The sequence below is a fragment of the Euprymna scolopes genome, chromosome 10 (genome assembly GCF_053919585.1).
Source record: "Euprymna scolopes isolate OS-2025 chromosome 10, ASM5391958v1, whole genome shotgun sequence".
Taxonomy (NCBI): domain Eukaryota; kingdom Metazoa; phylum Mollusca; class Cephalopoda; order Sepiida; family Sepiolidae; genus Euprymna; species Euprymna scolopes.
Window position 1 is genome coordinate 92,267,356 of NC_136491.1, and position 26,039 is coordinate 92,293,394.

A 26,039-nucleotide genomic window follows, 5' to 3' on the forward strand; every position below is an offset into this window, starting at 1 on the left:
GTCTTTCAGAATTGTTGGATCTTTTCCCTGCTTCCTTTGTTCCAGCTCATTTGATTTGTTGGTCTAGTGGTCTTCATCGATTCACTGTCTTAATGCCTCATTCTAATACAGTTTTCTATTTCAGTAGCTTCTTTCCAATTACCGCAAGCTTGCGGAACTCTCTTCCTGCTGACTGTCTTCCCCCTACCTATAATCTTGGTCTTTTCAAGACTAAGATCATAAGCATCTGCTCTCTTCACAATAATTATCTCTGGTGCTACCAGATCAGGCTGCCCTGTGGCTTCCTGAGACGAAATGCACCTACATTGACGTTTTTTTTGTTTTCTGATCTTTTTTGTAAAACTTAATTATGTTCTGCAAAACCAAAAACAAAAACAACAGCCTATCTCCCTCCCCTTTTTATTTTTTTCCTACCCTACTCCTGGTCCTGGATATGACCTTAAACTACATCCGATGGTGAGGTCCGGCTTACGGGCTTTGAGGAGTGTGGAGCCACCTCTTGCCATTGCTCCCAGGTCCACCCTGACCCGGAGTGGTAGTACCTGTTAGGGTCTCAACTATGGGTTAAATAGAAACAGATTTTAAAAAGGAAAAGAAACAACAACAAAAAAAAAGAAAAAGAAAACAAATATATTCGATTAAATTTTTTTATTTTTTATTTTTTTAATTTCTTTTTTTTATTTATTTTTTTTTTTTGCCCTGTCAGTAGGGCATGAGAACAAACCGACTGCCCCCCTGCAGAGGGTAAAAATCCCTCAATGGGGCAACCAGTTAGCCGTGGGTTGCTACCTGTAATGTCTTAGGACGTGATCCTGGTGATTGAGCGAACCTAGACCAGGATACATAGAAGTTTAGGCACCGCAACACATTACTTTGGCCCTTACTTCGACTAGACCGGCGGTCGGAGAGGCCCGATCCGACCAATCGGCCAGTCACGCCAAGCCCCACCATATATTGCCCATTCCAAAAACTCACTACTAACACAACACATCCCCCCCTCTCCCACAAATAACCCTACTCCCTAATATATGATGGAATGCGGTGGCTGAGGGTCAATCGATTAGGTGTGAATATCGATGACGAGGCTATAAACCCCTCAGGATTGCTACAGATCCCATAGCAATATCAAGAGAGAACAGATAATCATTATGATACCACCAAAGTCGGTTATATCATCATTGTATCCCTGTGGAGGCTGGGCGAATGGGTTTCCCCCCCAGGCTCTTCCCAAATAGGACTCCGAGGTGGGTGGGGAACAAAGATGACGAAAAAAGAAAACAAAATATATGGCTTATTCCTTCCAAAATCCACCCAACCACCCAAAGAGAACCCACTCTGATGTCTCTGACATCAGTAGCTCTGAGGAAGAGACGATAAAACCAAGGAACTCAACATTCGTAGTAATAGAATCAATGGAGGAAACTCCTTTGAGCAAACTATCACCTTTTAAAATTGAAAGAAATCTTAAAACTTTAAAACCAAAGTCTATTAAAAAACAATTTTACGGCAGCCTACTAATAGAAACCCATAACGAAGAACAAACTAAAGAAATATTGAAACTAAAATTATTTGAAAACATCAAAGTCAAATGCTACAGACATCCAACCCTAAATACCTGCAAAGGAGTAGTGAAAAGCCACGAACTTGCACTTTGTCCCTTGGAGGAAATCAAGACAAACTTACAGAAACAGAATGTGTTAGATGTTCGTAGAGTCCAAATCAAAAAAAAACAGTGAGAAAATCGATACCAATACATATATACTAACTTTTGATTCCCTCACCATACCCAAAGAAGTGAAAGTTGGATATATGAAAATAAATGTAGAAATTTATATTCCAAACCCCCTCCAGTGCTTCAAGTGCCAGAAGTTTGGACACCATCAAGATCGGTGCACACGATTACCAGTGTGTGGAAGATGTGGAGAAAGCGGCCCACACATTGACTGCAGAAAAGATTTCAAGTGTGACAACTGCTTTTGAAATCATGGCACTGGCTCTAGATATTGTGAAATATGGAAAAGAGAAAAAGAAGTGACCAAACTAAAACATATAAAGAATATATCCTACCCAGAGGCCAGGAAAATCATTGAAACTAAAACATATGTAGATGTAACTGAAAAAACTACTCCAATCAACAATCAAAATGGTCATATACATGTAACGGATACAACTGACAAGAAAATTGATGTCTTAAGCAAACTAATAAAGGAAATGAAAGAACTATTAGAAGAAATGAGGAAAATGAATAGTGCAATGTCTGCAACCAATCCAAGGATAATATTAAGTAAAGACACTACTGAACCACAAAAAGAAACAAAACCACAAACCATTTCTACAAAAACAACCGAACAACCATCAAACACATCACAAGCCAGAAAAGAATCAAAAATCCACCCAGACAAAAAAAACAAAAAAACAAACAAAAACAGGAAAAGAAAGATCCTGATCTATACCTCGAACAGGGACTCCGACAGAAAATAGATTTGAGGGATTGGAGACGATGGAAGTTGAACACAATTCCAAATGATGAACAAAATATTACAATGGAATATCAGAAGGATAAAAGCAAACCAAAATGAACTCACATTATTAATAACAAATATGAGCCCAGCACTTGTCTGTCTGCAGGAGACCTTTCTGAAAGAAAACAATACCATCAACATAAAACACTACACATCTTACAACTACATAAATAAAGATACGGACAGAGCTTCTGGAGGCACATCAATACTCGTGAAGAATGAAGTCCCTCAAAGACAAATAAATATAAACACAAACTTGCAAGCAATTGCAGTTTCAGTGACTCTACATAGAACTATAACACTTTGCTCAATCTACATCCCTCCAAAAGATACAATCAACGAAACTGAGATAACTCAATTAATAAAACAACTCCCTAAACCCTTTTTTCTACTAGGAGATCTCAACAGTCACAATGTAATATGGGGAAGTAAAGAAACAAATAAAAAAGGAAAAGAAGTAGAAAACATAATAAACAAAAATAATTTATGCCTCCTTAATAATCAAAACTATACCTATATGTACCCAGCAACAGGTACTTTCACCGCCATTGACCTTACCTTATGTGATCCTTCCATATATATGGACTATGATTGGAAAGTACACAATGTCACCTGTGGGAGTGATCATTTCCCAATCATCCTGGAAAGTCTAAGTACTAGTACTGAACAAAAAACATCCAAATGGAACCTACATAAAGCGGATTGGAAAGACTTCCAGGAACAGTGCAAAAACCAATTAATTATCGAAAAGAAAGATGAAAATGACCATTTGAACTACTTCATTAAAACACTCACAAACATAGCAAATAATACCATACCGAAAACAACCAAAACCAACAATCACAATAAACCTTGGTTCACAAAAGAATGCAGAAAAGCCATCAGAGCTCGACGAGCTGCCTTGAGAAAATTTGAAAAGTACCCAACAAGCGAAAATCTGGATTTCTTCAAAAACAACAGAGCAAAAGCCAGACGAATCATAAAGGAATCCAAAAGAACAACATGGAGAAATTATATATCCAAAATTAATGTGAATACCAAGGCAAAAACAGTTTGGAACATGATAAGAAAATTAGAAGGAAAGTGTAGTAGTACACCAATATCCCACATCTCTAAAGACAACAAAATATACACCGATCAAAAAGACATTTCCAATAACCTGGCAGATAATTTATCAAAAATTTCATCATGTGTCAGACAAACAGAAATTCAAAAAGATTAGAGAAAAGGAAGAGAAGAAGAAAATTCTATTTAAATCACAAAATACCAAAAAATACAACCAACCTCTTACCTTGCCTGAATTAAAAGAATCGTTAACCAAATCCCATGACACAGCTACAGGGCCCAATGAAATTCCATATGAAATCCTCAAAAAACTTCCAGAAACCTCAATGAAATACCTACTTGAAATTTTCAATATTATATGGTCCAGTGGAAACGTACCTGAGACCTGGAAAGAGGCCACAATAATACCAATCCCCAAATCTGAAAACTCAAACATCCAATCCCAATCAAGTAACGTCTCAGATCCATTGAATTTCAGGCCAGTAGCTCTAACAAGCTGCATCTGTAAGACAATGGAAAGGATTATAAACAAAAGACTAATCTGGTTCCTGGAAACAGAGAATCTTATTACAGAATTTCAAACAGGATTCAGGAGAAACCGAAGTTCAATAGACTACATAGTCAGACTTGAAACCTTCATCAGAGAAGCCTTTGTAAGGAAGGAACATTTAACAGCAGTGTTTTTTGACATGGAAAAAGCCTACGATACTGTGTGGAAGTACGGTGTTACAAGGGATCTGAAGGCGCTTGGACTAAAAGGCAGAATGCCAATTTTTATTGAAAATTTTTTAAAAAATAGACGGTTCAGAATAAAGGTTGGCACAGCTCTCTCGGACTTGAAGGAACAAGAGAATGGAGTACCTCAAGGGAGTATACTGTCAGTGACCCTGTTCAGTATCCGAATTAACAACATTGTAAAAAGCCTTAACCCTGGGGTAGATTGCTCCCTATATGTGGATGACTTCCTAATATGCTGTAGATCTAGATATATATCTATAATAGAAAGGAAGCTTCAATTGTGCTTAAACAAAGTAATGAGATGGACGGAAGAGAATGGATTTAGATTCTCCAAAGGAAAAACGAAATGCATGCATTTCTGCAAACTAAAGAACATGCATAATGATCCTGTCCTAACCATGGAAGGAACGCCCATACCCGTTACTGACCAGTACAAATTCTTAAGGATTCTATTTGACAAAAAGTTAACATTCATCCCACACATAAACTATCTGAAAAAAAAAATGTAACAAAGCTGTAAATCTTTTGAGAGTGGTAGCACATACCGATTGGGGTGCAGACAGGGAAACACTCCTTAAACTTTACAGAGCACTAGTCCGCTCAAAGTTAGACTACGGTTGTTTCATATATGGATCAACCCGAACATCATATATAAAAAGCCTAGATCCTATTCACCATACTGGCCTAAGATTGGCCCTAGGAGCATACAGAACCTCCCCTGTGAACAGTCTATACACGGAAGCACATGAACCCCCACTAGATCTAAGGCGAGAAAAGTTAGCCCTTCAATATTTACTCAAACTGAAGTCTTGCCCAAACAACCCTGCATACCAATGTACCTTCTATCCTAAATATGAAGAACTCTTCAACATGAGAGGAAAAACTATCAAAACTTTCGGGCTCCGACTGAAGGAAAGCATTGAAGAATCGAAAATTCCAATCTCCAGCATTCACAACTTCATACTACCTAAAACACCCCCATGGACCATGAAACAAGTAGAAATAAAACTGAACCTAAACAAAAAGTCCAAATCTACCACAAACCCTATTGAATACCACGACGAACTTCAACATTTAAAATTACGATATTCAGACTACACCTTTATCTACACAGACGGGTCTAAAAGCAACAATCACACTGGATGTGCAGCAACGTACCATAAAACCACAATGAAGAGAAATCTTCAAAATGAAGCATCTACATTCACTGCAGAGACTATAGCTATCGATCTAGCACTCAACATAATTTCAGAGGAAACCACCAAAAACTTCATCATTCTCACAGATTCTCTATCAGTCCTATTATCTATACAAAATCAAAAACAAGAAAATCCACTAACAATAAAATTAATAGAAAAAAATCAATATCCTTTCAACCACTAAAAACATTATTCTTGTCTGGATCCCCAGCCATGTGGGGATCAAAGGCAGGGCAGATACAGCTGGAAAAAAATCTTCTCACCTTCCAACTGACAATTTTAAGATTCCACATACTGATCTTAGACCCCAGATAAAAGCATACATACAGGAAAAATGGCAACTGCGGTGGAGTCAGCAAGAGGGCAGCAAATTATACTCAATCAAACCTGAACTTAAGGAACGATGTCCGGACATCAAGAGATCACACCGAGAAGATGTGATACTGACTCGGCTGCGCATAGGACACACCAACTTTACTCATTCTTATATACTAAATGGAGAATCAGCGGCAGAGTGCATCCCATGCCAGGAGACACTCACAGTAAAACATATCCTAGTTGGGTGTGATGACCTCGCCCCAACTAGAAAACTATATTATACAGAAAGCAATATGGAGGACCTTTTTGAAAAGATCAACTCAACAAATATTCTAGCATACCTAAGGAAAGTAAATTTATATAAGAAAATTTAAGGAAATTTAAAGTCACCAAAATATACACATCCATGTATAAATACATTTAATTTCTTAGTTCGATTTTATAAAAAAAAGGGAGGAAAGGCTGAAAAAGTCCCCCCCCCCCTCTCAATAAAAAATAGTTTAAAAAAAAAAAAAGGACTCCGGCATTAAATGACCACATAGGTTAATATGCTGTAAAACCAATCAATCAATCAATCAATCAATCAATAATTATCTTTCGTTCTTTTCAGCGCTTTTCATCAAGTGGCTTCACGCCTTATCTGGAGTAATTTCCATGAAAAAATGATGTACAATACATGTAAAACAGTTTTGTTTTTTCTCATTTCAGGCATATGCCTTATCTTCAACAATGTACATTTTATGACTGAAAATTTAAAGGATCGAATCGGATCTGATGTAGATAAAGGTAATTGGTCTTTCTTTTTCTTTTATAATTAACATCTATTCCACTGGGTTTTGTTCTATTTGAAAAATCTAATACAGGTGTTTTTAGCCTTATTCTACTTGTGGACCTCTTGAAACATACTTATAATTAGTGACTATCTAAATTAGCCTTATATATACGGCTGATTTCTGGTAAAATTTTATCAAAACATGTCTCCAATTTGCAACTACTTAATTCGGTTGTATATACTTGTTGACGGAGAGTTGAACATTCAGATTAAGTACAAATACAACCAAAATATCAATAAAAGTTAATTAGAAAATAAATTTAAATTTTAAAGATGAAAAGTCTGATTTCATGTAAATATGGGTTTAATATTAAGAAAACTGTTTCCAAACAAAATATATAACTAATTAGATGGTGATATATGACGTGAAAGAGACATGGCTATACACTGGTTTATATGATGTTATCTCAAGTAGCAGCATTCAGCACCGGACCAGATAAATTCAGCAATTGTGCACTAGTGCGAAGGTACAACTTTTTTGTTTTCTGTTAGAACATTTAGAGAGTGTATAGCAGGGGCAGACAAATGCAATTTCAGAATTGAATCGAAAATCTCACAACAATAAATGCATGTTTTCTTGTTTTTTTAAATAGATGTAAGAAAATTATAACAAAATACAGTTTTTTAAACACAAATTAGAGATTTTTTGATTCTTTACAATTTTTTTTGTAACAAAGCTAAAATTCTGAAATTTTTTAGTGTTTTTATTTTTGTTGAGAAAGTTTTTGTTACACATTTATTGAATAATAATAAATATACATTTATTGATTGTTTTTTTTTTTTTTTTTTTTTTTTTTGCTGCATTTTTCTTTATTTATGCACGCATTTACCAGAAAAGAACTAATTACCATTTCATTATCCTTCTTACTAAAACAAAATTGTTATTTCTAGTATTTTTTCCATGCATATCTGCTCGAATTACTATTTTGGGTTCTCCTGACCTTTTTGTCTCCCAATTTTTTGTCTGCTAAAATTTTAATCACATGATTATAGTTTGGCATCAATAAAATAAACCATTCATTTAAGTGCCGCTTGTTATGGATTTATCTGAATATGATAGTAAAAATCACTTTATTGTTACTTATGCACTTATGTTACTGGGCTGGGCGGTGTTTTGTAACTATTCTGTACTTTCACCTAACAATTTAATAAACAAAAAGATATCATAAAACTTGAATTTATATACAGTGATAATCATTTTATTATATATATTATTGGGGGTGGGGGGTGACCTAGCTTGATAAAGGACTGTTTGAATAAATTCACAAAGATTTAAATTTGTAATTATAAAAAAAATCATTTTATTTTCAGTTGCATGCACTTATGTTACCGAACTGGCGGGTGTTTTGTAACTATTCTGTACTTTCACCTAACAATTTAATAAACAAAAAGATATCATAAAACTTGAATTTATATACAGTGATAATCATTTTATTATATATATTATTGGGGGTGGGGGGTGACCTAGCTTGATAAAGGACTGTTTGAATAAATTCACAATGATTTAAATTTGTAATTATAAAAAAATCATTTTATTTTCAGTTGCATGCACTTATGTTACCGAACTGGTGGGTGTTTTGTAACTATTCTGTACTTTCACCTAACAATTTAATAACCAAAATGATATTGTAAAACTTGAATTTAACTGGAAAATACTTTTTAAGGACATAGCATGCTAATATAAATGCATAAGCACCACTTCATTTGACATCGCATATACTTTAAAAAAAGTAGTATTTTGTCAGTTACGCTTTATTTTATTATTTTATTTACTACTGTAATCACGTGAATATAATTTTAGTAGACGAAAAATTGTAAGACAGAAGGGTCAAGAGAACCCTATTTTGTTATATTTCTTATTAAAAGGAAATATGATTGTTAATTGGTTTATTTTTTCCATGTGTATGTGAATATAATGCACCAAAAAGGGAATGAAATAAAAAAAAGAAAGCACACAACACCAAAGCAATAAATTTAATAAGTTGGTTTTCAGGCCAAGGCTGAAAGTGTAGTATGTGTTCTGATGCTGCATGTTAAAATAAATACATATGTACAAAGAAAACACCCACACACACACATACTCAAGATAAACACACACGCACGCAAGCCCAAAAAAAAGCAAACACACACATATGTGTATTTAGGCGGCCTAATTAGTTTTATGGTACACACACACACATACACAATCTTGCAGCTTATTAGTTTAATGGCGCGCACACACACAAACACACATATGAAAGTAAACAAATACACATACACGCAGTGTATAAACACACATGCGGATGTTTCTGTGGCCTATTAGTTTAATGGCACACACACACAGCAACACTGCGGGTTTATGTGTAAATACACCCATTACCTTAAAAAGACATGTTATTATTTATTTATTATTACTAAATATTTACTTTTACGAGTCTGTGTGTTCTTATCAATGTTCTTACATATACGTGTGGGTGTGTGTGTCCTTATGTATAAACGCGTGTCAGTTCACTGTTATATGTGTATGTGGGTGTGTGCTTGCTATTCTTCTACAGTTTTACAGTCTCTTTTTGCCTTGGGGAGTTTCCGAGACGTGTATGTGCAACAATATAATACGGACGTACCTGGTTTGCCTTAGCCAACGCATGACATCTTCTTGGTCACTGGTCTTCCATCTTGCTCGGGGGTGGTGCTGCAGACAGATTCATGAATGAACAACAAGATGAAATTGAAGCTTCAATCTTTTTTATTCAAGGCAAGCCTAACATCTCGGACCCTGGTTGTCGGGAGAGACCCAAAATCTCCCGTCTGCATTCCTCTGCTGCCCGAACCAAACTCTCACATTTCCATGTGGTCGTCAACCGGAAGGGCCTACGATCACAATTCCATGTCACCCCTTAATTTCCAGTTCATTCTAATCTAGGTCGTTCAAGATGCCTGTCAAACCCAACCTTTTCTGGCCCTGATGGAAAATCAAAATATGTTTATATATCTTTCTATTTTCTAAAACTACCTATATAGCAATTAAACTGGGATTCCCAATACTACATCTCCTCCCCCATCATCTTATCAAAATGTATGGCCTGAACATACATTTTCAACTATCCCCATTTCCTTCTAAGGAAAACACCTATATCTATCCGGATAGCGAAGAAGGCTGTCGCCATAATCCTCAAATTCCCACGGTCCATGGCCAGTTCATTACATGTCAATGGTCTCCATCCTCTCATCAACTCACCGATTACCACGGTATTACATGTCTCTACCATCTTCTGCTTCACGTGGAGGAAACACACATCTCCAAGTCTGGGAATTGCAAACCAGCTTTATTAACCCATAACACGTGGGAACAATGACATTCGCACATAAGCATCACTTGCTTAAGCTGGTTCATACTAGGTACCAGAGATCCGTCCCAAGAAAAAAAAACATAAACCCAGGAATCCTCCTGTACTTCCTATTTCACCGTCCGTAACAATTCATAACCCCCAAAAAAATACTCCTATGGTCTTCAGACAAACCCTTCTTCCCGGATTACACACAAACTTCATTATTCAGGCCCCACCCCGTCTGTCGTACTTTTCACTGACACACCAATTATACAGGGGGCTAACAGAAAACCCCTCCCTACTGCTTTACTGAGGTCAGTTTCTAGTTCTGAGATACCCTCTATAGTTCAGAATCATCATCTTAAATTCCCTAATAAAGGTATCTCAATCGATCTCCCCCCCACCCCATGTGGGGCAACTCAATGGGACAATACCGCTCAGGTCGTACGCAATAATATTTACAACATATAACATTTAACATATAATTTATATACATATATACAATTCACAACCTATCATTGCTTTGGTCTGAAATTTGCATAAAGGACCCAAGTTATCGAATTCTATCTAATTCACTGACCTTTGTAAGCTCCACATATCATAGACTGTTTTTTTTTTCTCTTCCCAGTAATCGCCTAAAAATTTTTAAATTATACTTCCATAATTATTAACTAACAAAATTTAATGTTTACTCCCAAACAACCAGGGACCTCCCCCCCCCCCGCTAGTACATTGCAGACAATCACAATATAAATGTGTGTAAAAAAATAATATACAATTTTCTTTTTTTTTTTTTTCCATAAAAAAAAAATATTCAATCACAATGCCACCCAGTCAGAAAAAAAAAAACAATACATGGTTCACAGACAAAAATTATCAGTACATCATTTAAATATTTTTCTTCAACGCGACCGCCTTACAGCAAGTCAACCTTTTTATTTTTTTTCGCAGGGCCTCACTTATCCCCGCTTGTAAAACCCACAAATGATCTCGATACGTCCTTTTGGCTCTACACTACTTTTTTTTCAAAAACACCATTTTAAAAACCAATTTTTTAACCATTTGAACCATAAGAGACTCTTTTTCTCTTTAACAGGACCGAAAACAAATTCTCGCGGCCACACCCATTCAACAACATATCACGTGCTTAAATAATCGATCATCTCCAAAAAAAAAAAAGATTTCTGTCCATCTCGCAATAACAAAATTCGTACACACTCCCAATTTACACAAAGACAAAATTCTCTGCAATCACAACAATTCTTTTCTTCCCGTGTAAGGAAGTTATTGAACCCCACTCTAAAATTTCACAACAGTGTAACATTTACAAAGATAATTATTCCGGAATTTTTTAACAAAAATAATAATTGGAAAACAATTAAATCTGATAACAATCGGTCACACTCAACATTTCTTACACAAAATTAATCCGCACGTGTCCACCTGGACCTCCATCTGAAGGTCAAATCAAGGAGAAATCCTTTCAGACTGAGGCAATCTGAAATCTCGACATTCACGCAGCCACAATTTTTCAAAAAAATATTTTAAATTAAATATTCACTTGTTTTTTCTTTCATGTTTTGCTTTAAAAACATACTACTAGTAACAATCATTATATTTCAATAGAACATACCTCCTCCCCACAGGAGTATGTGGCAAAACGCACAAAAATAAAATTTAAAAAACACAAAAAAATCACCCGACAAAATGAAAGGGGGGGGGCAATTCTCCCCGTCTTTCTCTCTTTTCAAAAAATAACAAAATGCATAATTACGAAAAATCTGTTAAAAAAAACAAAACAATTAATACTTTTCCCTTTTCTTTCTTCTTCGGACTTTCACAGAGTAATAAAAAAAATCAAAACAACAACCTCAAAAGAAAGAAAAAAAAAAAATGTCCATGCCATGCCATGCGTTACCACCTTCGAGTGTTCAGCAAAAGCCATTTCAGTTCTGCGATAACAATCAATATTTTCCACCAACAGTCACTTAATAACACATTTAAAGTCAATAAGTCTTAAACACATGAAATCAACAACAATAACACAAAAAACAAAAAAAAACATTCGCTTTTCTCCACAAAAACACTCTATGTAAGCATGTGGATTTTTTTTTTTCTTCTTTCTTACTTTCTCTTTTTTTTTTCATTTTTTTTTTTTTCAAAACGCGCAGATGGCACCCCCACAAAAACAATAAAAAAAAACATTATTTGTATTAGAGTTCTGTCTGTCTTTTCTTTATCATCACGTAATAAGCTCTGCTTGTGTCTTTATTTTTATTTTTTTCTTCAAAGCAGCATATCAACTGATCCGAAACTTTTCTCGCTATTTATTTTGTTTGTTTTTTATTTTTCTTATCAATTACGTCGTCTAGCTTTTCTTTTTTTTTTTTTTTTTTTTTTTTTAAGGACCCATTTACATCGTGATTTTCCGTTGTGATAACAGGGTTTATTCTCGCATCGATGATGCAACCTGGTCAAAAATCGGCATCAATGTTACCTTAAAAATGATGTGCTTATTTTTTATTATTTATTACTATTATTTATTATTACTAAATGTTTACTTTCATGAGTCTGTGTGTTCTTATCTATGCTCTTACATATACATGTGGGTGTGTGTGTCCTTATGTATAAACGTGTGTCAGTTCACTGTTATATGTGTGTGTGGGTGTGTGTTTTCTATTCTTCTACAGTTTTACAGTCTCTTCTTGCCTTGGGGAGTTTCCGAGACGTGTATGTGCAACAATATAATACGGACGTACCTGGTTTGCCGTAGCCAGCGCATGACATCTTTTTGGTCAAACAAAAGAATATGTCCGTTCAATCTGCTCATTTAGTAATAAAAAATAATATTTTAGAGTTGAACATGGCAGCTGGACAAACAGGCTATATTTGCAGACAAATAGACAGGGACTTTTGTAGAGCTACATAAACAAAATTACGATGTGCCTTCAATAAGTTTCCAGACTTTTTTGTAGAGACATTAAAAATTGTCATAGATTCTTGAAAATTCAGTATTTTATTGCTATACATGTTTGAAGATGACACCAAGTTTTATGATTTCAGGTTCAAATGAACAACTAAAGGAGAAATTGGAATACACCCTACTATAGTCTGATTCTCACCGATGGTGAATTTAAAAAATTCAGAAATGTATGGAATGTTTCAGACTGCTTTTGGACCATCTTGCATGAATCGAGCATCAGTTTTTGAGTGGCATAAGATATTCAAGGAAGGCAGGGAGTCTGTGAGTGATGATAAGAGGTGTGGGAAGAGTAAGGAAGTCAGAACACCAGAGCTGATTGACCAGATAAAATATTTCATGGATAAGAAGTGCACAGTTCGATATCAGTGTGGGAACTGTACACACAATTATTCATGAAGAACTAAAGATGTGGAAGATTTGCGCAAATGCACTGGTCCACAACTCCATCCTTGTCACAAACTATTTGACCAAGATGGACATCAAGACAGTTCCTTACTCTTCCTATAGTCCAGACTTTGCTCCCTGTGACTTTTGGTTATTCCCTAAGCTCAAGAAAAATTTTAGAGACAATTGAAGACATGAAAAAATATGTGACACGCTTACATAAGATAAATTTCAATGGGGCCTTCCAGAAATTGTCCGAACGATACAAAAAGTGCATTGCAGCTGGAGAAGATTACTTTGAAGGGGGACTAGAGTTTCATGTCAGTACTATCAATAAAAGTACCCATGAGAAGAAAGTCTGGAAACTTATTTAAGTCACCTCGTAAAAGTACTATTTTTCAAACTAAGCATAGTAGAAAGACAGATACATAAAAAAATGTAAAGTTATTATTTTAGCAGATTGGCAGACAAGGCTTTTTATAAAGGTACTGATGAAACTTTGTATTAACCGTCCAGATTCCGTCTTCAGGTAAAAATAAATGAAAGAAAAAAAAGGGAGAAAAAAAGAGGCCAATGAAAAGCGTGACCCAAAAAGGTAAATTAATTTAGTTCAATTTATATTAAAAGAAATAAAAGGCTGTTGCTTTTGCTTTCCAAAAATTATCCTCATTGACAATTTACAACAAAAAGCATAACATATTGTTAACTAAGAAGAGCGCCGGCAGAAATACAGAGGGAAAGGAAGATGGCCGACCACTGCTACTTCTTACCGAGGAAGAGAAAATAGGAGGTAATTTGTGGCAGGAAAGAAAAGAAAAGTTCTTTTATTTTCAGGTCACATACAAAAAACATACATAAAAGAGAGATCTGTACATGGGAGACAACTTTTTAAAAAGAATTATCGACTTGAGCAACAAAAGTTAGTTTATCGGTGAAAATGATGACAAATCGAAGGAAAAACCGGAAATATTCACGCTTTTCTACTTAAATAAAAAACAGTTTTGCTTGAATAAAGCTGAAAAGTAAGCAACATGTAAAAATATAATAAAATTTGTCTTTGTTAAGAGATTTTTTTTTATTAATTAAAACTCTTTCTGTAACATCTTTTGCACATTGATTTCAAGGAAATATTTGGACTTTTGATTACATAACACAGCTATGCATTTGCTTTTAATTATGTCACATTTATTATTCATAAATTGATTACAAGTTTTTCTATCTAAATGACTGAGTCTGTGATAAATATATTTTGTCATTCATGAAGTTTGCATGGTGACAAGATGGTGACAACATTCTCAAAGTTTTAGGTTTTAAATTCAAACAGTGTGTTATTTCAATCTGACGATTTAGTAATGAAAATAATAGTTTTAAAATTTAACATGGTAGATGGACGAATGGGCCCCTTTTTTCAGACAGATAAACAGTGTTGCAATATTTTTGATTCATAATGGGGGTATGGTCCCTCACAGTTGGGAGATCCTATTTATAAACGGTGCTGCTAGGAACTGATGAATCAAATTAATTCACATTCTACTACCAAACCAACCAATCAGAAACCAGAAGTGCTCCATAAAAATTAACCCTTTGTTTTTAGCAACCTTGCATTTGTTTTCTTCATGTCAACATAGGAAGAATCTTTTGCTCTTTGGCTACAAAACAACTCTCTACTGAGAACCAGTCATGCAATCTGACGATTTAGCAATGAAAATAATATTTTTAAAATTCAACATGGCAGATGGACGAATAGGTCCCTTTTTTCAGACAGATAGGCAGTGCCTTTTATAGATATATGTGGACAAATCTAAAGGTGTTATTTTTCAAAGTTAAGCATAGCCAGTATTCCCAAGTGGTTACCCAGCAGTTAACCAACGTTAAGCATGGGCAAGAATTGCAAAAACCTAATGTCATCATCTCTCGTGACCAGGATATATAAGTGACTGAGAACTGCTTGTGTATTTAATATTCCTTTGACACTTCCTCCTTCAGAGGAAGCCAGTTCAGCCTGCATAGGATGAATGTTGCTCACATACATAGCAGATGGATAGGGCTTTCTATAGAGGTGCATGAACAAACCTATAGGTGCTATTTTTCAAAGTTGAGCATGGTAAACAGATAGACATAAGTTTTTATAGAGATACATGGACACAGCTGAAAATGCTATTTCAAACTTAAGCACCAGACACGGACAGAACCTTTAGTAGAGCTGCTTAGGATGATTTGTTTTTTGTTGTTGTTTTATGTTTTTACTTGATTATATTTTTTTTTATTTTTTATTTTAAGATGAATTAGTGAAAGTTTTTACAAATTTTCACTTTGAAATAATTGAGTATAGAGATCTTACCAAAACTGAAATGCGAGCAAAACTTGGTGAAGTCAGTTCCATGGATCACAGAGAATATGACTGCTTTGTCTGCTGCATTCTTTCACATGGAACAGAAGGAATTGTTTATGGAGTGGATGGTGAACCTTTGCCTTATACCAACATTACATCGCCATTCCAACCATCGAAATGTAAAAGCTTAACTGGAAAGCCAAAACTATATTTCATACAAGCTTGTCAAGGATTAGCTTATCAGTCGGGGGAAGAGGATATAGGTGAGTGCAATTTTCTTTTTTAATCTATATAATAGTACTCATGTTCATGCATATGTTCTCACCCTCCACCCTTTTTTTAAAAGATGGGATCATCCCATCAAAGAAGATGTAATGCACAAAAAATAATTTTTTAAATTTAATCTGGTGTCACTGTTGTGTTCAATATAAAATTTGAATTAAATTTTGCTTTCTTGACCTTTGGTCTAGGATGAAAGTGTAGTTCTCCTGTTCAAGATGGTACAATAATATTGTGGGATCTGTGTTTGCACTGAATGTCCAAAGAATGAGAGAGTCGGTGGGAAATGTATGTTAAAAAAGTAACATGACTGGGGTAAACTTTTAAAATAAAAATGTTACGCTCACTTGTTTGAACTATTATGTGGAAATATTCATCAGGCCCATAAGGCATTGTAGTCTACATTGCACTGTAGAGAACCGAGTGTTGATTTTATAAAATTATTTTTATATAATAGCTTGAATCAAAGTTTAAAATGCAAAAGTCAAGTAATCATGGTTCAGTTGTACTCTAAACAGAAACATTCATTTTGAATGCACCTCTGTCTTATCAAAGAACCTACTATTTATTTTATAGGCTGGACCCTTCTGCTTGTGCAGTTATAAAACTTCTGAAATGCACTTGTGATGTTATGCTGCATAAGGATGTTAACTTTGGTTAAAATCAAACTTCTTTAATCGTTTTTTTTTATCAATTATTGATTTTCGATACTAAATAACGCGATTATTGACATAATTTTTAATATATATTTTGAATCGTTGGAACTTTTTTGGATACAAGAATGTTCTAAATTCTAAAAAACTTTTTAATTTTTTAAATTTTGTTATTCAAAGCTAAATGAAAATTTTAAAAACTAGTGCTACATTAATGAAAAACAATATAGCAAATTATAAATTACAAAGGAAATGATGCTGCTTGTTATATAAACTTGAATATACCCAAGGAAAAAGTGAAAGCTAGAATTATAATACAAAGTTGCTTACACCTGAAAGTATCCTGTGCCTCTATAAGGCCACCATTCGCCCACGTATGGAGCATTGCTGTCATATTTGGGCTGATGCATCTGCTACTAGTCTCACACTTCTGGACAGGGTTTGCCAACCTGATAGGTCCTGAACTGTTATCTAAGTTTCAACCTCTGTGCACCAACGAAATGTTGCATCCCTCTGCCTGTTTTAGAAGTATTTTAAAGGTGGATGCTCCGACAAACTACAAGCCCTTATACCCCCTCAGCGTAAGTACCCCTGTCAAACCTGACAAGCAGCAATGTCCTACCCCTACATAGTAGAGATCCCTAGATGTAAGAAAGCCTTTTATAATAGTTTCTTCCCTAGAACTGCTAGACCCTGGAATTCCCATATGGGTTCCTGCTTCCCCAACTGTACTAACATGCAGTAATTCAAGTGTAATATGAATAGACATCTTGCTGCTCAACTCTCTACATAGTATTTCTGCAACTTATGTCCTCGATAGTTGCCCCCTACATCAAAGTAGTGCCGTGCCTTGTTTGAGGTGAAAATGTAATAAAGAAAGTTAAAAACAAATATGAGGTGCCTTCAATAAGTTTCCAGACCTTTTTGTACAGGCATTTAAAATTGTTGTAGACTATTGAAAATTCAGTATGTTATTGCTATACATCTTATCAGATGACTGACCAATTGTTATATTTCAGGTTTAAATAAACAGTTACAGCAGGAATTGGAATACACCCTACTAAAGCCTGATTGTCACAACTGGTGAATTTTAAAAATGCAATCTGGACGTGAGGACAGTTTAGAAGAATGATATGCAATAAAATTTTGTTTTAAACTCAGAAAAAATGCCACAGAAACGTATGGAATGCTTCAGACTGCTTTTGGACCATCTTGCATAAATTGGGCATCAGTTTTTGAGTGGCATAAGAGATTCAAGCAAGGCAAAGAATCTGTGAGGGATGATGAGAGGTATGAAAGGAGTAAGGAAGTCAGAACACCAGTTTTGATTGGTAATAATTCATGAATCCATCAGACTGAGATATCCACGTTGGCTTGCAAAACAATCAACGATAATATTTGACCTATCTAAATACACAAAAAACAAAACTTATTTAGAAATAATCAAAGATAGATTCCAAAACTATATGGAAATATAAACAGATGGATCCAAAGCTGAAGACAGTTGCATTCTTCATCAGCAAAAGAATAACATCCAAGCACAGTAGTTCGAATAATCCAAATAATACAACTATTGGGTCTTGTTTTCAGGCAAATAAAAAAAATCGATTTTTCTCGGTAGTGTCTAACAAAGACAAATTGTTCATAAGACTCTCTAACAAAATATCCTTTTATATTATTGAAGCATTGGCCATTGACAGTAGATTTGATGGAAATCAGTGGAAATAAAAGAAACATGTCATATTTACAGATAGCATTAACTATAAGGGACTACTGTGATAAGGGCTAGATTTATAGGAGGCAACCTCGGTGAGTAGTTGAACAGTAAGATATTTGTTCACACGTGTATGGTTGAGGAAACAGAGCAGAGAAGGAATTCCAAAGGTAAGCACTTTGAAGAAAGAAACAATTAGAGTAGAAAATTTTCTGGCATCTAAAGATCTCTACAGTGAAGGGATGTGTGGAGATTTTGCTGCCAGCCGGGTGGGTTGGGAATAAAATAATTCATGGTAGCCATTTTGATTCTGGATAGGAACTAAGTACATAACTGGAGTGGAAGCGATTAAGGGCTGAAATCTTGGCTTCTGCAATTTTAGGCCTTATTTACTTCTGCTCTATGTATTTGTTCAGAATCAAAATGGCTACCATGGATTATTTTACTCCATCACTAAAGTAAATAGGTTTAAAAACTTCTTTTAAATATTAAATTATGTTGAACACAAATAGTTTACAAATGAGTAAATAAAGCAAAATGTTTTTGATTAATTTTCCGGATTGTATTTTCTTTAAAATGATTTATATCACCAATGATAATGTTTAACTCTAACATGAAATGATCACCTTGTTTTTAATGGCATAGCATAGGACACAACAAGTAATCATTTTCTTTGCATTTCCAAAATGGTTATGCACTCTATACGACTCGGTGGTCAAAACTGGGTGATGAATAACATTTTCTGGCCAAACAATAATCATTTTACGTTATATTTATATGTAGTAAATGAACCCCAAGTCTAAAGTCTAAAATATTATTGTTGAAGTTTAATATCACAAAACAAAATAAAATCATTTTTATTTTCTAGTTAACAGTGTGGAGAAAAGGATACCATTTTACCAGTTCTGAATGACCTAAAAAGGTCAAATTTTTGTGTATTTTGTTTTTACAAATTCTTACAAGGTATTAAAAGTTTTCTGAAATATATTTCCTTTAAAAATAATTTTTGTGTACTCTTGAATAATTTGACCCGGATTCTTGGGAATTCTCATCAAGCATGGATTGGGCGAGACTGGCAATCATCGGTTTAAGCTGATCATTGTAACAGACGCAGAGTAATTTCAAAATAAACAAACTGGAAAAAAATACAAAAACAAATAATCAAAAATAACATAAACATACCTCATAAGGACTGAAAACATTTTTATTTATTTTTTGTTTTTGCAAAATATTTATCAATAACATTTTTTTTCTTTTTTCTTCAAGAAAAGATGAATATTTTACCCTTTTTTTTTAACCGTAAATTGTTAGGTGTACGTACAAGTTTTTTTTTTTTCTCAAGACATCTTGTTTAGTCAAGTTTTTTTGGGGGGAAGGGGGGGGGGTCCGCAGAAATATTTTTATATATTTTTTTTAAGAAAATATGTAAAAGTATGTTTACGAAAAGCATAAATTGTACAGGAAAAAATTTAGGTTTTTTTTGGTTTTCAAGAAAACTTAATATTTTTATTTTTTACTTTTTGATGGCGGAAGAACTTTCTTTGTCCCATGATGAGGATATTTCCTTAGGAATCTTTACTTCAGTCAACTGCTGAAGTAACGGCCATCGACGGCAAAGAGGGAGGTGATGGTAGTAAAGGAATTGGAACGAAGCTTCCCAAGAACCAAGTAGCTTTCGGAAATGCAATTTATAATGGAGACATAAGGATCATTTCCGAATTTTTGTCTCCACATAAATTCAAGTAAATATGTACCCTGAAGCTCCCGGTAGGTCCTGCATTCTTGTTTCACTGTTTTCCTTCCCACATCCTCTCAACATGGTCCGTTGCCTTTGTCGTGGGGTCTACAAAATGGATACTATGATTCACTGTCAGGTGGTCGAATCCTTCTCCTCCTACTTTGTTATAGGCCCTTCCAAGAATTGGATATGCCTGTAGTCCCCGGCAGAATATATTTGTTTATTATTGGAAGGATGGTTTCAGCATTGCGATTTGATATGGTCCTTGTTGATAATGTCATAGCTGCCAAAGACCCAGAGCGGTTTGAGAATTTTCCCTACATTGTGTTCTCTTCGGTTGAATAGAGACTCGTCTATTTCAACTGTGTGCCCTAGGCCTCCAATTTAAGGAAATACTCCTCACAAATTTCTCTTAGAAAGTTTTTCCAGTCTGTGTAAGTGTGTTCTGGTATAATACTGCATTCCCTTTGCATTTTTTTCAGGGTAGCCATTTTGAATGCCCATAAATAAATAATTTTTACTCTTGTTAGAATCTCCAACTTGAATTGCGCAAAAAACGATCCTGTGCACAAGGATATCCATTGTTTGCACTGTCCATTTGTGCATCTCCAGGAGAAATCATCCTTAACACATGATGTTTGTTTTTTTAGTAAGCATTTGTGTTTACAATTCTTGCACCTCACTTTTTTGGACAGCAGTTTCTTCTGACAATGTAAGGTTATCTACATCAGTGTTTTCATTTCTTTTTCTAACATGCATAGATTTATTTCCATGCCTGTTATTTTTCTGTTTGGCGAGTTTGAAATTATATTTGTTTGTTAGCTTTTTTGTTTATTCACTTTCTTCCAATTCGAAAATCGTCTGCTTCCATTTTCAATAGCTCTTTTTCATTGGCTAATCAAACGCGCAGCCAATGAATTACAAAAAAATAAATAATCAGAAAAAAAAACTCTCCCCCTTAATATCATCATAAAAAATACTAAAAGCATTACATAAAAAAACAAATAAATAAAATAAAAAGTCGATTTAGCATTTCAACATTTGAACAATGCTCAGCTGAAAACAATGATTGCTGGTCTTGCCCAATCCATGCTTGACGGGAATTCCCTTGAATCTGGGTCAAATTCTGCAAGAGTACCAAATTTTGTTGTTAATAGTAATGATTTTTGTGAATTTTTGAGAGACCATAATAGCTTTAATTATTTCATTTTTTTTTTTTTTAGAATTCGATGGCCTTTCAATGTCAGTGCCAACGTCAATTCCTAATGAAGCTGATTTCTTAATGGCATATGCAACAGTTTCTGGTTACGTATCCTTTCGGAGTAAGAGGAATGGATCTTGGTTCATCCAGAACCTATGCAAAGTTTTCCGCGATTGCAGTAAAAAGTAAGAACCATTTATGTATTTATTTCAATTTTCTTTTTCTTTTGTGAATTTAATTAAGGTACTGGATCAAACATCACGGGGGAGACTGACGTTGGAGGGTGGGAGGATGAAGCCAAACGCAATTCTGTTTTTGGATCACTCACCGACGATAACGCATGAGTACGCATTTGTAGACTGCAAAAGCAGCATGTGTGTTTGCAAAAGACTATGTGCTTCTATGTGTTCCATGTGTCCCCATTCATTTTCTAGCTAATATCTCTTTGTGTCGTGGTTATGGGGAAAGGGTATCATTTTATAGTGTAGTCGGTTACTATAGCAAAAGAAATCAATGTCCGCAGTTTACATAGATGATAAAACAACACATTGTGTACAAGTCGAACATGAGAGGGGGATTAGAGCTTTGTCTTTGTATCTTTCACCTTCAAATGCAGTTTCAAATTCTAAAACTAACTGCATTGCTAACGACCCTTGTCTGTCCCTTGCCTTTGTGCTTGTTTATAGTTTTCTAATTACTTTCACTGGAAATTAAAAATGTCTGCTTTCTTTTTTATCTTTCCAATTGTCTGTCTTGATTTGCCAGCTAATTGTCAGGGCGTCACTTTGTGTCATTCAATGGATTTTTCATTTTTAATGTCTTTCATTTGTTATTCATTTTCTAGCTAATCTCTCCTGGTATCTTGGTTGTAAGTGTGGGATACTCTATAGTATCAGAAAGCTCTTTAAAAAAAAATGAATACTCATGCAGAATAAGGACTGCACTATTGTCTGTATAATGCCAGGTGTTGTGTGCAAATTTTGTGATGTTTTTTTTGTTTGTTTGTTTGTTTTTTTCACATAAATGCAGGCTAATTTTTTCAATGGAAAAAATTATTTCTGTTATTACAAAGATAAGTCAGTAACAAATTGAAAAAAAACTGAAAATAGTATTCTTTTTGCTGTTACAAAAAAAAGTACAGTAAATAATTATTGGACAATTTTTATGAAACTTTTAGAAAATAATAATTCAAATCAAGAAAACAAAAACACTCATTGTCAGGTAAGTTTTGTGAATAAATATTTACTTTTTGAATAACAAATGACTGATAGCAATCAAAATTTTAAAAAAACTTTTGATTTGTTTTTCTTTGTTCAAATCAAGATAAATATTTAATTTAATTTTTGTTTTTGTATTCATGAGAATATTTTAAAAAATAAGTGGCAAAACTTTTATTCAGCAGCTTGGCTGTTTTACATAAACTGCTCAGAAAATTCTGATGATAGCAATGATGTATTTTTTTTTAATCTTTTTCTATTTCAGATACGATCTGAGTGACATGTTACTAATGGTGAATAATTCTGTCAGTAAAGAAGATGGACTTATGGGTAATCAGATTTATAAACAAATTCCAGCTCCATTATCTACACTGCGGAAAAAAGTATTTTTTTAAGTACACAAATTAAACTTTAATTATGAATGATGCTTTCTCGATATTTTTTATTGAAAGTTTTTAAAGACTTGACAAAAAAGTGGAAAAGTATATTTTAACTCGTTTTGTTCTCTGTAAACTTATGAAGAAAGTGACAACATTTTACTTTGGAAAACAAACTTTTCCAGAAAGTAACAATATTTTACTTTGGGAAACTAATTTTTCCAGAAAGTAACATTTTACTTTGGCAAACAAACTTTTCCAGAAAGTAACAACATTTTACTTTGGAAAACAACATCTTTAAGAAAGTGACATTTACAACTGTGTTATTTTATGAGGTATCAAGTAACTAGGATAGGAGTATATCATAAGTAAGGCTATGACAATAGCATATTCTTTTTCCTTGTTTAGATTCTCATTGATATTTTATATGTTTTTATGTAAAGTGATGTGATCCTTGGTTGATTAATTGTGTCTAACCATGTCAGATATATACTCGAGAGTAAAAACGATGAAAAGAATATGCTGTTGTCATAGCCCTAGTCATAAGCCTAAAACCTACCAGATCAGTCTCTTAGACTTTTAATATAACCAATTAAATGATCGGTCTATTCTTATATATTTTTCTATTTTAGTCCTTAATATTTATTTATTTAAAACAATAGATGTTTATTTTGTTGGATATGAAAAATGCCACCATGTAGATGAAGTCATCATTAATAGTTAACAAACATAACTAGTGGTGGGACGATTAATCATAATCGTTAATCGTAAGAATCGTGTATGTTGGGAGGAATCGGAATCAGAATCACATTGTTAAAAAATATCTTAGATTTACAATTCTTTCATTACGATTCTCTTATATTGTTAAGTTGAATTGTTTGTTTGAAGTGAGATTAATGCTCTCAAAAATTTATGATAAAAACATAGAACTTTTCATAACATATTTAATATGATGTACAAGAATTTTATTAACTACTTTAAAGGTAATCTTTATTTATCTTAATGAGTTTTGAAATTTCTTTGAATTTTTTTCTTTCTTTAATTCTTTGAATAAAAAACTTCTTTTTTTTTTTAAATTTTAGCTTAACTTGATTTTATATTTCACCATTGCATTTTTTAGTAATAAATGCTTCTCTACATTAAAAACCAACCTTGTGTCTAACTCTGCCCTCGTCGGGAGGCAAGTAAATAGGAAGTAATATGGCAGCTGAAAAACGTTTTTCGACCACCATACCTTGAAGAATTTCCGCTATGCGAACTTGTTGTTATAAATTAACTAGCCACTACTTGTGTTTCAAACTTACAAAAAAAAAAGCTTTAAAATAGTAAAAACACTAAAGCTTTTTCAATTTGGAAAGGGGCTTTCAGGCGCCCCTATTATTCCAAAGAACCAACTATGTAAGCACTTTGCAGTGTTTTTCAATAATTATTATTTTTTTAATTCTTTAAAATCAATTTTTATTTAAAATTAAGAAATTATTTTCTAAAATATTTTGTTTATATATGTTTACATTTTGTTTTTAAGTAAAATTAAGAAATTAATTTTAAAATTATTGTTTATATCCATCTTCATTCAAAAGAGTGCCTCGCCCAATGTTTGAAGACTTTCTAATTGTTTTTTAAAAGAAAATTGGTGAAAGTCAACATTAGCACTTGTGGCGATAAACAAAAATAAACAAAAAGCTTTAGCATGTACGTACCTCTCATAGAATGTTGTACATTGAAACACAGTGAAATGTTATTTGGTGCTAGTGCACTTATTGATCCGCACTATTTTTAAATAGTATTTTCAAGTTTAATTAAAGTTTTACGATACCTGTTTTTATTAAATTGTTAGGTGAAAGTACAGAATAGGGACACAACAGCCTCCTGTCCCCATGTTAAGAATGGCTTTCTAAATAATGTCATTATTTCAGCACGGCTCAATAAGTGCATGAGTACTTTTTTATTTTCTTGAATGAAATAAAAACTACTCGACGAGAACACTACTGTTTTTCTTTTAATAATTATTTTTTATTCAAAAATAAAAAATTTCAATTGTTCAAAAAATGTTTTTTTCTCAAAGCTTATTGGGATTTTTTTAATTACCATATTTTTCATGAACATGCTCTAAAGATGTTTCAAAATTATCTAACATTTCTTCAGTTTTAATGTTATAAGCTTCTCTATACATGGCCTCATCGACATGAGACCATTTCATTTTAGATATTGCTCTTTTTTCATGACATCATCAATCAATCTTGAGTAAGCTGCCTGGGCCACTATCAGAGAAAGAACCCCAAAGCATGATGCTACAACCCCGATGCTTTACAGTAGATATGGTGTTTCTGGAGTTATTAGACTTCACTATCCTTCTTCCAAACCCAAGAATCATCCATATGCCCAAATAATTCAATTTTTGTTTCATCTGTCCACAAAATATTGGAGAAAAACTGGAGGAAGGGGAGGCACATATGTCCTAGCAAAAGTTAAACAGGCTGTAAGATGTTTGTTTTTTTTTTCTTGGGTTGGTGTACTCCGAGTCTGTTTTCATGTGAAGCTCTTTACACTATTTGTCTAGATATTTCAATACTAGATGCCTTAAAATTTTCCAAAACTTCCTCAAAATTTATTTATGGGTTTTGATTCACTAATTGTAAGATATTTTTAGTGCATCTGGAAGAAACCTTTTGTTTTCTTCTGCATCCAATCATGTTATTTATTGTGTGAAATGATTTATATTTTTTTAATGATGCTTTATATTGTTGAAACGGGAACACCATACTTCTTGCAAACTAGCTTGGGTGTTCGGAGGTGTGTGTTGAGTAAAAAAAAAGCAAAGTGGTAGTAGGCAGCTCGAACCTGAAATGGATTTAACTCCAGCCATTCCTTATGGAAATTGACAATCCTGTTTCTGAGGTCCTCAAAGAGTTCTTTTATCTTCCTCGTTATCAAATTTTAGACTGACCCTTCTGTTAGACCTTTTTTCTACAAAAGTGAATAAAATGATGAATATTCCTGGAAAAAAAAAACATAATGATGCAACAATACTTAGAATAATGGCTATGTCACAGAAAATGAAGAAAATCCAAATTATTCATCTAAAAAAGAAAAGTATAAACAATTATGAACAAGACTGATTTCACAAATTAACATAAAACGGTTATTGATTGTACTTTCCTGATTCTTTCAAAAGTTCT

General features: G+C 33.8%; 1 protein-coding gene across 3 annotated transcripts in view; it reads left to right on the top strand.

Moving 5' to 3' along the window:
- LOC145286129 (caspase-3-like) overlaps nt 1–22,970 on the top strand; it is a 95,391-nt gene extending 72,421 nt beyond the window's left edge. For all 3 annotated transcript variants that reach the window (XM_080134836.1, XM_080134838.1, XM_080134837.1), the window contains 4 exons: nt 6,551–6,628; nt 15,630–15,944; nt 21,289–21,451; nt 22,749–22,970. In XM_080134836.1, the coding sequence (XP_079990962.1) occupies nt 6,551–6,628; nt 15,630–15,944; nt 21,289–21,451; nt 22,749–22,878 (686 nt within the window). In that variant the 3' untranslated portion in view covers nt 22,879–22,970. The remainder of the gene's footprint in view (nt 1–6,550; nt 6,629–15,629; nt 15,945–21,288; nt 21,452–22,748) is intronic.
- Nucleotides 22,971–26,039: the final 3,069 nt, after the last annotated feature.